This window comes from Marmota marmota, unplaced genomic scaffold, assembly GCF_001458135.2.
Source record: "Marmota marmota marmota unplaced genomic scaffold, marMar, whole genome shotgun sequence".
Classification (NCBI taxonomy): domain Eukaryota; kingdom Metazoa; phylum Chordata; class Mammalia; order Rodentia; family Sciuridae; genus Marmota; species Marmota marmota.
Window position 1 is genome coordinate 1791604 of NW_026000242.1, and position 15265 is coordinate 1806868.

The 15265-nt window shown below is 40.9% G+C and overlaps 1 protein-coding gene across 3 annotated transcripts in view; it reads right to left on the reverse strand.

The window, feature by feature from the left end:
• The window catches only part of Ubash3b (ubiquitin associated and SH3 domain containing B), a 146450-nt gene that overhangs the window by 4548 nt on the left and 126637 nt on the right, over window positions 1-15265 (reverse strand). For 2 of the 3 annotated variants that reach the window (XM_048795708.1, XM_015489717.2), the window contains exons 8-13: window positions 13819-13939; window positions 12411-12533; window positions 10623-10715; window positions 9027-9171; window positions 3495-3601; window positions 1493-1602 (exon numbers count right to left, since the gene is read on the reverse strand). In XM_048795708.1, coding sequence (XP_048651665.1) covers window positions 1493-1602; window positions 3495-3601; window positions 9027-9171; window positions 10623-10715; window positions 12411-12533; window positions 13819-13939 — 699 coding nt within the window. Of the gene's footprint in view, window positions 1-1492; window positions 1603-3494; window positions 3602-7693; window positions 8120-9026; window positions 9172-10622; window positions 10716-12410; window positions 12534-13818; window positions 13940-15265 lie in introns of those variants that run through there. The other variant, XM_048795709.1, reaches the window with a different exon arrangement.

Here is a 15265-nt window from a genome sequence, read left to right on the forward strand (position 1 = left end):
AAGACAGAGGGTCAATGCTTAAACTTTCACCTAGACACAAAGATATGACACAAAGTGGCTCTAGAACAGGGGCTTTGTAGAAATGTATCCTCTTCAAAAGTCAATAAACGACATGGATAGAGCTGATAAATGAGAGGGAAGAGTATTTACAGTGCAGCAGGATTCATCAGAAGGATCTATCAAACCATGAATCCCCTGCTGTAAGTTGTTTAGTTTATAGATTGCTGCTTGATAGGGTGGGAGACAAGAGAACAAAACATATACAATATTCCCTCTCACCCCACTTTATTCACTTTGGATACATTCCAAAACCCCTAGTGGATGCCTGGAACCTTGGATAATACCAAATTCTCTATATGCTGTTTTTTGCCCCACTATATGTACATACCTATAATAAGATTTGATTTATAAATTAGGCACAGTAAGGGATTAACAACAATAATAGATAAAATAGAATAACTAACAATATACTGTAATAAAAGTTATGAGTGTAGTCTTTTTCTTTCTCAAAATATCTTACTGTGCAGGATTGTATCTTTGGATTGTGTTTGGTCACAGGTAACTACAACTTCAGAAAGTGAAATCTTGGATAAGGAGGCTACCACGAAGCTGAGTTCCAGAAGTTAATCCCTAATTCCACATCAATCCCAAAAAGACACCTTGAACATTTCTTTTTTCTTTGAACATTTTTGAAATTGTACTTGAACACAATGGCAAAGATCATTTAATTTTTAATCATTTGTTTCACCCTTGCTTTATCTTTTTTTTGGGGGGGGCACACATATCTTTGACATTCAAAGCAGAAGTTCTGCCCTTGCTATTATCAGTTGTTATGGCAATTTTAAAATATATTTTTGCATATGTGTCCAGAGCTACATTTATAATAATCCCTGCCCTCCAGCATCTTACAGACTAGTGGGGAGGACACATAAACAACCTGTTTAAAAATGAGAAGAGAGTTGCAATTGAGTTTCCTTTCCGGTGGCACAGAAAGGAAGTAGCTGCCTTACATGGTAGGTGACTGACCAAAAACCCTTTCTATAGGCATGAAAAGGAAGAATTCAGATGCACAGGTCAACCTCCTGGGGTTTTGTCTTGTTACTGGGTTTGCCTGTGGCCTGACCACCATCACTTGTTGCTTTCCTTGGCCTGCAGGCTTGCGAGAACCGCTCACCTAGCTAAGCTTTCAGCTGTGTTAGACTAACTCTCCTTATCCACTCCAAGGTCCCTCATTGCTTGTAATTCTTAGCTGCTTCCTAAATGTTAGCTCTGAGAAGCTGGAATTGTCGTTAACACATCTTTTTCTCTTACACAAGATCTAATAAAGTGCTTTACAGAGTCCCACTCAATGCATCTTGGCTGAGTAAATCAATAAGTGAATCTTCCTAGCTCAGCATAAATACATGCTTCAAATAATGAGCCAAAAGCCAGTCGCTGAAGTCTTATTAAACTACTAGGCACCATGAGTCCCATAAGTTCAAGACTGAATTACCTTTCTGACCATTTGTACGAAGTCCTTGGAATTCTGAGGTGACAGGCCCTGCAGCTGACAGGTACATGCTTCAAGGGAAGATGCATGGGCCACAATCAGAATGTTATTTCCTGGGGACAAAGGCAAAGAATGGGAAGGCCATTTCTATAAAGACATATGTAAACTTTGTAAATTCTGGAAGATTCATGTTCTGGGGAGGGATCAACATTCTCAAAAAGAAGACAAAACCAGGCAGGGTGGAGCAAGCCTGTAATCCCAGGAAGGCTGAGGCAGGAGAACTGCAAGCTGGAAGCCAGCCTGGGCAACTTAGCCAGACCCTCAGCAACTTAGCAAGACCCTATCTCAAAAAAAAAAGTTACAATTTAGGATGTATGTAGCTCAGTGGTAAAGCACCCCTGGGTTTAATTCCCCAGCACTTCAAAAAAAAAAAAGGCAATTTGCCCAGCCAAGCAACACTTTGAAAATTCTTCATGATTTTAAATAAAACAAAAACAAAAAAAACAACTTTTTGTCTTAAAATAATTATAAACAACACAAAGAAATGGTAAATATTTAAGGAGAGGGGAAAAGTTAATCACCCTGATTAAATTATTATACATTGTATACATGTATTAAAATATCATATTGTAACCAATAAAACATATTTATTATATGTTTATTTAAAAAATTTAAAAAGGGGCTTGGAATACAGCTCAGTTGCAGAATACTTGCCTAGCATGCACATAACCCTGGGTTTGATTTCCAGTACCAAAATAAATAAAAGAAAAAGGGAAACAAATTTTTTTTATAGAATTATAGATTCATCTACAGGAGGTTACACATACATACATATATACACACAATGGAGGTCTCATGAAGCCTTCCCTTGTGGTTACATTGTTCATAACCATGCTACACTATCAACTCTTGAGGGTTTTTTTTTTTTTGTGTGTGTGTGTGTGTGTGTGTGTGCTGGGGATCAAACCCAGGCATACTACACTATCAAAACCAGGAGATGGACACAGTTACAATCTGCTTGGCTATTTGGCTCACCAGGCAGTCACTGTGTATGAGTATATAGTTCTGTGTCACTCTCCCACGTGCATAACTGTGTGTAAGCACCATGAGAATCAAGAAGCAGAAGTCCTCTGCATCCACAGGGCCCCTGGGCCAGTCCTTCTAACACAGAGTGAAATGTTGCCACTAGAGAATTGTGAACACTGGAGACCTCCTAGCTATTAGCACATGCTGTTTACCTTCATGGTAGTGAGCAGCTTATGAGTGATAACTGGAACAGTAGATGGACAACCATCTACTGTTGCTCAGGGCTATCTACTGTCAACATTTTTGTGCACATAATTATAGTTTTTGCTCTATGAATATAAATAAATTAGCTTGAAATCTATAGCCAACAGTCAGTCAGAAATATCATTAAATATTTGAACCCAATCTTTGGAAAATGTAACAGCAAACAGACTTGAGCCTTACATACCCTTCTCTTGGTGGCAGCATGGCTAATACATGTGTTTGGGTAGATGTTGCTTAGGGTCTTGCTAATTTGCTAAGGCTGGCTTTGAACTCCTGATCCTACAGCCTTAGCCCCCCAAGCTGCTGGGATTACAGGTGTGTGGTACCAATGTTCAGCTTGTGTAGATGGTTTTATATGTGAATGTCCATACTCTCTGGTTAATTATAGGCAAACAGTGTTATTCTAGAGACCTTCTGGAAATTGCAATGGGGAGTCCTCTTGGTAGGGTGCAAGATGGCCAGCTACAATGCAGAATCTAAGTTATTAAATATAAGTAATTAAGTCTAGTGTGTTCCCCTGGGATTCCTACCATTTTAGATACTCAGAGAATATTACAAATTCAATGTCAAAGAATTTAGAAGAGAGCTAGAAATATATTTCTTTCCTATTAAGCAAGTCTGTCAAAGCAACTGCAAGCATCTTGAGTAGCCCTATTAGCCATGATAGAGAAATGGTGACATATTTAAATATGGAGTCCAAAATAATACCACCTACCTTTACTTTTACATTCACTTATAATTTCTTTTGTTACTTGGAAACTTCTATTGATATAAGTGTCATAGGATTCTGAAACCACTAGTTTGCTGACTGGAATGTGAGGTCTGGAACAGAAGAATGAACAAAAGAAATGAAAACATTTTGATCCTGAGATGAAGCAATTGATATTCTAAACCATTTTGTCAGGACTTTTTCTAAAGTTCCCATATATCTATCCATGTCCCTAGAAAGAAGGGAGGTAAAGAGAAGACTACTGCCTTTATAAAGACATGGGGTTGAAATGTACTAAAACAGATTGTATGTATGGTGTCACAGTGACCTGTTGAAAAATGAGATATTTAGTTCATGCTCTATGCACAGGATGATATACCCACAGTTAGACTACTTTTACTAATTATTATCATTGATGGACCTAATCATATACCTTATAGGAATTAAGGCGAGGTTAGATTAGGACAGGTTTTAAAAGCAGAAAATCCATCTGATTTGTGACCTCATAAAAATTTCCACCAGCCTTTTCCTTCTCTTTGCCTCTTATTGAAAAAAAGAGATGAGACACCTGGCACTAGGAAAAGCCCAGAAGACATAAAGAAGAGGAAAGCCCAATTTCTGGGCTTGAGGAGCTAGCTGTCTGTGTGGACCAAGTGGGGAGGTTATTGATGCAATGATAACTATGTAATCTACAAAGGCATTAAAAAGAAAGATCAAAATGCCTGACCTGGTGACCCAGTCAACCAATGCCCTTGGGCCCACCACCACCTGCTTCCACCTCCCTTTACTATTCAGAATTTCTGGGTTGTTTCTGGTCCATAGCTATTTATCTTATTCTTGAGTATGACCATGTCCTTTACTATTTCTATTTTCTATTTCTTGTTTTGTTTTTCATTGATGGGTGTTTTCTGCCTGGTGCATAGGTGGTAAGGTCTCAAAGTGATTTCACAAGGCATTTCCTTTTCTTTTCTCCTTCCCTCCCTCTCTACCTCTCCCCCCCTTTTTTGCTGGGTATAGAACCCAGTTCCTTCCTTCCTTCCTTCCTTCCTTCCTTCCTTCCTTCCTTCCTTCCTTCCTTCCTTCCTCCCTCCCTCCCTTCCTTCCTTCCTTCCTTCCTTCCTTTTCTTTGCCTGGGCATTGAACCCGAGCCTCACAAATGCTAGGCAAGGCTCTACCACCGAGCTGCATTTGCAACCTCCATATGGCATCTTGATTTGAATACATTACTACTACAAATATTTACTGAAGGCTTCCAGTGTCAGGCTCTGTGCATGAACCCTGCTTACGTTTTTCAGTATAATCTTCCCAGTAATGCTTTTGTAAATCCCAAGTTTCTGGATGACAAAACCAAGGCTCAAAAAAAAAAAAAAAAAAAGCCACAGAGGACTTGCTCAGACTGTTAACAACTCTAAGAAACTAGACTTGAATCTGGGCCTCAGACTTGGCCTGTGGGCAGATTCTCCACACTGGAGACCTTCTGACAGTGTCCTAGAAGGTCACCCTTCTGTGCACTTGGTCTTACTGTCAGGGCTGTAGTGGTTCCATTTGAAGGAAACCTGCCCCTATAGAACCTTCTCTTCAGCATGCAACAACCTCCCAAATCTCATCCTACCCTGAGCTACTAGCAGAGACAAATCACCACCGACAGGGCTGGACCTGCTTGTTCTGAAACAAACTCTCCTCTTCCTCCCTAACCGCACCTCTTATTCAGTTCCATTACCATTCACATCACTCCATGTCCTAGGAGCTTCTCTCTTCCCCTCATACTGCGACAATAGGCTACTTCATGAGTCTCAAGGAGTCTCTTCAAGGGTTAGACCACTTTGTGATGTGTGAGATTCATGTGAGTGAAGGCTGTGATACATGCTGGGATCGAGTTCCTCCGGATCAGTTCTTGCCTGTGGCCTCTCCCAGCACCTTGAAGTAAAACCTTTGATTGGCTCCTCTATCTGACCTTTCCCAATGGGTTTGGGAGGAAGTTGAAGACAGTAGGAACTGTCATACTGTCACACATGTAGGGTCCTGAACTCTCCTAGAGTCTGGTGGCTTTGAAACACCCAGTGGACCTGGAACTCAGTGCTCTACTGAACCACATCCCCAGCCCTAAATAAAATACATTATTTAGAGACAGGGTCTCACTGAGTTATTTAGTGCCTCGCTTTTGCCGAGGCTGGTTTTGAACTCACGATCCTCCTGGCTCAGCCTCTGGAGCCTCTGGGATTACAGGCATGTGCCACCATGCCCAGCTCCAGGTCCTTTGGGGGCATCTTTGGAACAGTGTTCTCATCAACTCTTTACTTCCCCACTGCTTTGGTTCAGGCTGTAGGGCCGACTTCTGCCTTAAGCCCCACAAAATCTTGATTTGCTGCCTCTCTAGCACTCTAGATCCATGCCCTCCTCCAGTCCCGTTTCCCCACGTGTCAGGGCCCTGTTCCCTGCTCTGAGCCTGCCTGGTTGGTAGGCATTTTGTTTTTCCTGCATTGCTGCACTGGCCCAGCTTGCTAAGTCTAGGGCTGCTTACTACACCCACCCTCTAGGCTGGTCTTGCCCAGGGATGAAGCTTCGGTATGAGTCACTAGTCTAGTAAGTTCCCCTAACTTGGCTTCCAGTCCCTCTCCCTCCTGTTCTCTGCTGGCCCCTGTTGCAAGGTAACAGGGCTTTTAAAGCTGAGTGCTCTCGACTCATACTACCCTGTATCCCAGGGCTAGCTTCTCTTCTCGTCACGGTATCTTCAATCCCTTGGGCTTCACTTACTTACTTCAAAAGTCCTGTTCATTTTGTCATCATTAATCTCATGGAGAGTTTAATTTGAGGTTGTATCTTTCACATACTTTAACTTTGTCCTTCTCATATAACTAAGATTTAGAGGCTTCATCTCCCTCCCCATATGCCAAACAGAAAATGGTTGAATTGAGCTGTGATTTGCTGAAAAGAAAAGAAGATTTGGAATAAGGACCATGTCCTGATTCCCAGATTCTTGGCCTTCATTCTGCTTGCACTGCTGATGGGGTTGTGCGGTCTGTGTGTACCTGGGTGTGTTTTTCCGAGTGCATAGTGGGCTCAGCTAGAGTGGCTTTGGAGAACTTTGTAGGTCAGCTTGAGAAGCCCTGCAGAACATACCAAGGAGAAACAGGACATGGATGGCCCAAGTAAGCCTGGATGGGGCTGGATGGAGTGTGCCAAAAGTCACCTCGCCAGTGTTGGCAGCAACTCAAACTCTTTTCTGGCTAGATGGGATGATGGCTGTTGACATGGGGACAATGATTTATTGTGCCTGAAGGATAGAAAAACAGTGACCAGAGAAGGGACAGGACAAAATGTCAAGTGTGGTAGGGGATCAGATTGTTGATTTAATTTTATGATTTATTGATTTATTTTTGTAGTACTGGGGATGGAACCACTGAGCCACATTCCAAGCCCTTTTCATTATTTTTTTTAAAAATTTGAGACAGGGTCTCACTAAGTTGCTGAGGTTGACTTTGAGCTTGCTATCCTCCTGCCTCCTCCTCCCAAGTTGCTGGGATTATAGTGCACCACTGCACCCAGCTTCAGCCTTTTTTATTTTTTTGTTTTGAGAAAGGGTGGCTGATGGCTCCACTAAGTTGCCCAGGATGGCTTTGAACTTGCCATCCTCCTGCCTCAGCCTCCTGAGTTTCTGGGATTACAGTTGTGTGCCAGGGTGCCTGGTATAATTTTATTTTTGAGGAATGCTAATTTCTTTTAAGGAAAGAAGATATACCACACAATTAAAGAAGGAGTTATCTGACATCTTATCTGCAGAGTAAAAATATTAGGGTAGAAAAAGGATAACCTCTCCTACCTTAGCCAGAAATTCACATTGTTTCATTGGTGATTTGGGTAGGTATTTGAAATGAAAGTTCAACAGATATTACAAGAAAGAGAGCTAGCATTAACTTTGGTCACTTGTTCCAAATTCTACTCTAAGAAATATAAGTTTAATTTCCCATTATCATGATTGTGACTTCTGTCCTTCCTCAAAGAGAGTTTACATAGCTTTAGTGGATTTTCAATAGTCAATGTAACTGTATTATCATTAGTTGATTTTTTTTGGGGGGGGGGTTTGGTACCAGGGATTGAACCTAGGGGCACTTAGCCACTGAGTCACATCCCAGCCTTTTTTTTTTTATATATATTTTATTTAGACACAGGGCCTCACGAAGTTGCTTAGGACCTCACTAAATTGAGGAGGCTGGCTTTGAACTCATGATCTGCCTGTTTCAGCCTCTGAGCTGCTGGGATTACAGGCATGCACCACCACACCTAGCTCACTGGTTGATGCTGAAGTATGCATGTGGATTTTCAACTGGGAGCAGTCTATACATCAAAGAAAAAAAAAATGTCAGTACAGTTAGTCTGGTCTAATGGCAAAAGGGACAGAATAGGAATAAGAATGACTGTAAAGGGTACACAGTACTTGGTATGCAGAAATTGATCAATAAATGTTAGTTGTCATCATTATTTTTATGTGTGGTCAGTCACTATATTTATAACTTTAGGTAAGCCACTTGAACTCTTGCATATATGAGTGGCTTGCTGGGCTCAGGATGTAGTTCGTTGGTGGAGCACTTGCCTAGCATGTGTGAAGATCTGGGTTCCATTCACTCCTAGCACTGTAAAAAATAGGAAAGAAAAGAAAAGAAAAAAGAAAAGAAAAAAGTGACTTGCTCACATTCTAGGGTGATAGCCCTAACAAGTAAACATAATAAGGAAAATTATAAATGTTTTGGAAAATTAACATTGTCACCTCCCTTATTTCCCAACAAGCATCTGAATTATATTACCATTAGCTAGTACATGTTTCTGGAATGCAAAATGGTTTTGTTATTCCACTGAAACAAATATAATAAAGTCAGGAAAATCTGACATGGGTTGGGGTGAAGAATATAATTCACCCTATCCTAATGTTAATGATTGGAATCTTTAATGTCCCTAGAAAAGCTCATCTATTAGGCAGTGCAGAAATGTTCAGAAGTGCAATGATTAGATTATCAGAGACGCAATATCATCAGTGGATTCATCGACTGTATGCACTACTGGATGGTAACTGTAGGGAGGTGGGGCATGACTGGAGGAAGCAGGTCAGTGGGCATGGTCTGGACTATATCTGGTTATGGCCCCTTCCTGTCTCTCAGCTTCTTGGCTTTCATGAGCTGAACAGCTTTCCTTCACCACACTCTTCTGCCATGATGTGCCTCATCTAGGGTCCAAAGTGACGGAATTGACCAGTCATAGACTGAACCTCTGAAACCATGAGCTCAAAATAAACTTCCTCTTCTAAGTTGTTCTTGTCAGGTGTTTAAATCACGGTGATGAAAAGCTGACTAACACACCTAAATGCAAGGGAATGCTGGCTTTTCTCCAGATTTGGTTTCTCAAATCATAGCTTGGCCTTCCCAGTTATGAACAGCTACCTGCAGACTATGCCTGGCCTTTCATCCAATGGATTAGCCTGGTCTGGTGAGAGCATGGAAAGTATTTCCACACAGGTTCCAGGAAGCAGCAGTTTCAGAGGGTTACCTGTAGGTTGTATCAACACTCAGGTTGGCTGCAGCTAACTCTGAAGGAGGTATCCACGCAGGTAATGTGCTCCCAGCAACCCATTTTGTCCACTCAAATAAGCCAGGCTCGACGCGGATCTTCAAGTGATTCTCTTGTTGTAAACCTTAGAGGTAAAATAAAACAAAGATGAAGGAAGTGCTATGATGTTCTCAGTGGAAAAATAAGTTTTAGGCCAAATCCTTACACAATTCTGTTAAAGCAGTTATACTTTCTCCTGGAAGGAAGTGGAAGCCTGTGGGTTTGGACAAGGCTTATAATTTTTGTGTTTTACTGACACATGAGTTAATACTCTGGCTGCACCTCAAGAATGTATGCTGGCTTTAAGGATGTTTGATGTCTGATTTCAGGACAAAACCCACAAATCATTATCCATGTAATTGGTTCATTTCTGTGACTACTGTAATTTCCTCTTTCCAAAATAAATTCCATGATTGTGTGACCAAAAAACTTCAGATATTCTCTTAGCATCCATTACTACACAATAGCTTTCATTGTATTTGACTATCATGTAAATTATTCATTTTTTCCTATCAGAAAATCTAATGTTGAATATTTAAAAGTACCAGCGCACAAATCTTAGATTTTATTGTAGTGTGATTACTCTCAGTAGGAATTGTCTCTGTTAGCTTAGCTCTTTTTATATTACATTTAGTCCAGTTTTTTCTATGCCAATTTAATATATAAGTGCTTCATCGTAGTGCAGGGAAGGATTACTTGAGTTAAAGAATTAAAGGCTCAAATATAGTGTCAAATTCTTTGCTGGCTTGTCTGTTTATGGCTCATTTGTTTGTTTAGCTTAAGTACACACTTCATTCTGTTTTCTTCAGTTTTCCTTTCAATGAAATGAAAATGGTGTACGTGTGTATGGGTCTCTATAATGCAAAGTTCTATGGATTTTAGGGTAAAAGTTGAGTCTTTTTATAGTTTTTCCAATTAACTAAAGAAATAAGGATGGTTAAGATTAGAGACTCCCAAGAGTATTATTGCTGCTGTAAACAATTAGCAAACAACAGATTAAAGCTGGGTGAAATTATTTACTATGTAAGTGCAAAGAAAGAATCACTGATCTATAAGCTCTAAATATTTTTCAGTCCCACAATTTATCCAAAAGAGCAGTCAGGTGAGGTGGTGCATGCCTGTAATCCTAGCAGCTTCGAAGGCTAAGGCAGGAGGATTCTGAGCTCAAAGCCAGCCTAAGCAACTCAGCGAGACCCTGTCTCTAAATAAAATATAAAAAGCGTGGGGATGTGGCTCAGTGGTTGAGTGTCCATGGGTTCAATCCCCCAAAACAAAACAAAAAAACAAAACAACAACAACTAAAGAGCTTTAAATTCTCAGGAAAATCATTATTGGCAAACTTTGTTTATCTGGTTATGCTGTCATAGTATGATTTTGTGATTTGTGCAAGATCAGTCACCTCATGAAAGAATCTGCTAAAAATTTCAGATTCAAAGCTTATAATTGGTGAGTATCCCATAATGATAATTATCCTATGATAATTAGGTGCTTAGAGACAGAGGGATGGACTAGTTGACTTTCAATGGAGAATCTTACCTTTCAAGATATTGTGTGCAGTCTGAACGCAGCGTAGGGATGGGGAGCAATAGACATGGTCAATAATGGTGTTACTTTCTAATAAGGCTTCACCTGCAAAGAAAATCCGAGGAGAATCAGTCTGATAGATCTACTTGGCTTTCATTTGGTTGCTAGGAAGACACTTTAGACCTCTTTTTCCTACTGGGGGCTCTCATAGATCCATCAGTATCATCCTTGTTTCCAACAATCCCCCTCATTGATGTTTGAATGAGAGGCCAAGCAGCAGGCAGGCCCCTTCTTGTCCTTTTCTTTCCTCCTCCCTGGTGTCAACGAGTTGTAAAATGTTCTCCTAGGAGGGACCTGGGAACAGGATAATGCTCTAACCTCTTCCTTGTGAAAGAAGGGAGAGGATTAATCTTACTTTACTGTCACTGTGTGTTAACCAAAATCTCCATGGGTCATGTTCTTGCACATCAGAGATAAAGCGCAGCTGATGCTTAATGCTTTCCTCATGAATCCACTTCTTTTCTCTACTAGGCAAGCTCCAGATGTCCTATTCCATGGCTAAACACTCAAGGTCACTCCAGGTGAACTGGGCTGGCATGAAATAATCACACAGAGACAGAGAAATACCTTTTTCTTTGGATCCTCTGACCTTAGGGGTCCATGGAAAGAGAGAAGGAGTACATGCTGAACCCTTTCATTGGGAAGAAGCCATTCAAATGAGGCAAGGGGTAGGATTACAAAGGAATAGGTGAGTGTAGCTCAACCCTTCGGGTGACACCTACACCTGGAGCCATGCCTTGCTATCTGAGCTGGAACAACACCCAAGTCACTATGAAATGTAGTGATTGGTCAGAGCCTCGTGCTTCAGGCCTGGAAGGCGTGGTCATTCAGAGCGGCTCCCCACATCCAGACACCTTAATATGGTGGTCAAAGTCTTCTGGGAACTTGTCTTTATTAATCTTTCCAGTCTACCTCTTGCCCTGCCTCTGGAAACAGATGCTTTAGAAACAAGACAGTTTGTTTCTCCCACATTCTTGATGCTATTAACCTGTGGCTTTCTTTACACTGTCTTGCTACCAAGAATGCCCTGCTCTTCCTCCTGCTGCTTCTTTTTCCTCAGCTAGTTCCACTCCAGGTCACAGCTCACATCTCTTCTTTTACATGTATTTTGTGTGTGTGTGTGTGTGTGTGTATGCCCGCGCGTGTGCGTGCGCTCCCATAATACTTGATGCATACCTCTATTACTCAGAACACCATGTGGTATGATATTTGTCCACATCTGTTGGTTTCCCTTAGAGTGGGGACTAACATGCATGGGTCCTTAACACCTAGCTCAGTAAATAATCAATACATGTCTGTTAAGGGAAAAAATAGAACAAGGCATTGCCTCTTCATGTCTAGTAGGGAATAGGCCTGCAAAGAGTTGAGTGTCATCAAAGCATCGATTGGCTTCTATAAATTCAGCAACCCCAAGCTTCCCTCCTCACCCTTGCCCTATTTTTACAGCTATGTTGGTAAATGATGCTGTCTTAAACTAGAATCTGACCTGTCTGCATAGCAGTGATGTAAGTAAAACATGCTTGACCTTTCCTATCATGCTCCTGAGTAAGGAGCATGTCTTGTTCACTTTGGTAAACCAAGCCACTGTCCTGAGTTATGTAATAAATCCCTTTTGAATAAAGGAAATAGATCACATGTAGGGAAGTTACAGATAACCCCAGGAAGTGTCCTGGTATACACTTGGTACTCGACATTTGAAAAGGGGCCAGGAAATGCTATGTATCGCCCCAGGACACTTACCTACTAATCTTGCCTGCATGCATCCAAACACAGTGATTGGAGCATCTTTCTCATAATCCCGGAAACCACCACTCCGCTGAGGTAAGCTATGAGGCATGTTCAGGTTGGTGCGTATGTAGCGGCCTGGGGAAAATAAAAAGGTCAGACTTTTTATTTGAAGACTTCTCTTGTTGATCCTGGTACATCCTCCTTCTAAGTCAGAGTCTGAATTGAGTTCTCTGGAGCTGATGGAAAATATTGAATCTGACACTTTTTCTTCAGTAGACTATCTTGGAACCCACTCTTCCATTCTGTTAATAGAAGTGACAAGAGATAGTTTCTAAGTGATGATAACAACTAGACATTCTAAGTAGGTGGACTTTTCTGACAGGCAAGTCGCTATCTTAAAATGCCATCCAATGAAAGGCCTACTTTGCAGGACTACACCATGCTGGCCATACAGAGTTTAATGGAAGAAACTCTGGCCAAGGAATCACTGTCTTCTCCAATGGACTTTGCCATATGACCATGGACAAGTAATTTATTCTTTGGTCCTTGGTTTCTCAGTTTATAGATTGGGAACAAGAACACTTACCTCTTTCCTAAAATTCAAGACATTCAGTAAGGACTTATAGATAGCATGTATTTTTCAATAGTATTCAAACCCATAAATAAGTCCATGTACATAAATTACATAGCTTGACTATGCCCCCTAGAGGCCATGATGGGTATGCCAATGCTAAGCAGGCCAACCAACTACAAAGAGTAAATCCCCCTTATAGGTAGGAGATGTTAGGAGAGAGACCACAGGGGATGCTTGAAATCACACATAGTACTGAACCCTAGGCATCCTATGTTATCTCCATCATGAACATGTTTAGGATAAAGTTTAATTCATAAATATGGCACAATAAGAGATTAACAATAATAACTAATAATAAAATAGTTGTAAAAACATACTGTAAAAAAAGTTATGTGAACGTAGTCTCTCATAAAATATTATACTGCATTGTACTCAGTCTTCTTCTTGTAATGTGAAATGATACAATATCTATGTGATGAAGTAAAGTGAGGTGAAAGATGTGGACATTGAGACTTAACATCAGGGTAGTATGTAAGAACTACTCAAACATAAGCACTGTGATACTGTGACAGTAGATTTGATAGCCAGGCGAGTTACTAGGTGAGTAAAGGTGGGTATCATATATAATGTATATACCCTGAACAAAGGATAATCCACCTAGGCAGGATGGAATTGGACACTGCAATTTCATTATACTATTCAGAATGGAGTGTAATTTAAAACTTATGACTTGTTTATTTCTGGGGTTTTCCACTTAATCTTTTCAGACCATGGTTGACTGTGGTCAACTGAAACCAAAGAAGGCAAAACTGTGGGGAAAAAAGGAGTGGGGATTACTGTACTCACCTTTGGCATCAAAGCACTGGGATAACCAGTACTTTCCAAACACAACATCCATCCTCTCCCCGTGCCGACACACAAAGAGGCATCGCTTTTGGGGCCCAGGCTGGCTGTTGACCCGCAGGGGCTGCAGAGGAAGAAAAGTGAGGAAACATGGCACCATAGACCTGTCCTGGTGTCAACTGGGCTGAGCTCTAAGACAAATCTGCCAATGCATGATTTGGACAAGCCTCTTAACTGCCTTGGATTTAGGTTGTCCTAAATGTAAAATAACGATAATAAGACTCATTCTGTATACTTCACAAGTTATTTTGAGGCTCAAATGAGAGAAATTGCAGGTGCTTTGTAAAATAAAAAGGGTCATGAAAGGCTTATTTTCACGGCTGCTGGTGCTATTTTTAGTGGGAGTAGCTTTTGGCAGCTACTAAAACATGGAAAGCACATGAGTTACAGCTCCGAGGTGAAACTGGCCATTAATAAAGAGACTGTCATTCAGGAGGATAATTTTCTCCCCAAAAGGGATGCTTCATCAGCTTCTTCACTGCCTCACCTCTAAAATGTGGTAGTGAGCACACGGTCCCATGGAAAAAAGGAGCAGTCCTAGTGTTAATGCCTGTTTTACATTCAGTCTCTCTGCTCCAGCAGGGAGTTCCTGCTCTATCTACTCTAGTCACCATGTGAGCTCTGGTCTGACCATGTGGGGAGTTTGGTGTTCCCAGATATAGCTCAGGGAGGACAGTTACTACTTCTCAATGATGAAATAGGCAAGTCTCATCGAAGTCATGTCCAAATGACTTTGTTTTGTATAAATGCTAGTGGATCTTTCTAGATGTTTCTACTTTCTAATTTTATCAGCTATTCCCAGTTTCCTCAGTGCTGCCAGATCCATGTTAGTTTCCAGTTGGTCTGACAAGGTTAATGTGTAGATTGGTGATGTGCACTTTCCCATCTCTTTTCCTACTCTTCCCTATTTCAAACCCAAGGCTCTAGTCTTAAGTACTCTGCTCTTCTGATCTCTTTTAAGATCTAATAAAACTGCAAAAAAAAAAAAAAAAAAAAAAAAAGTCAGCGAGTTCAACCCTACTACTGGACTCTGTCAGTAATACTCAGCAATAGCTCTTGTTCTCCTCTTACCTCCAACATGTCTTGGAAAATTTCTCATATTTTAAGCACACTCTTTTTATGGTGATAAGAGCCTTATTTTATTGTTTCCTTTGGTCATCACATTAACCCACAAAGCTAATATAACTTGGGTATTATTGTTATGTTAGGGATAAAAATCTCCTCTTCTCTATAGGCCAGACAGACATGCTAGTGGTCACTATTTGCACCACTCATCTGACTTTTCCAGCCTTGAATTGCTGAATATTATTTTGTAATCTTTTTTTGTTTGTTTGGTTCTAGGGGATTGAACCCAGGGGTGCTTTACCACTGAACTACATCTCCAGGCTTT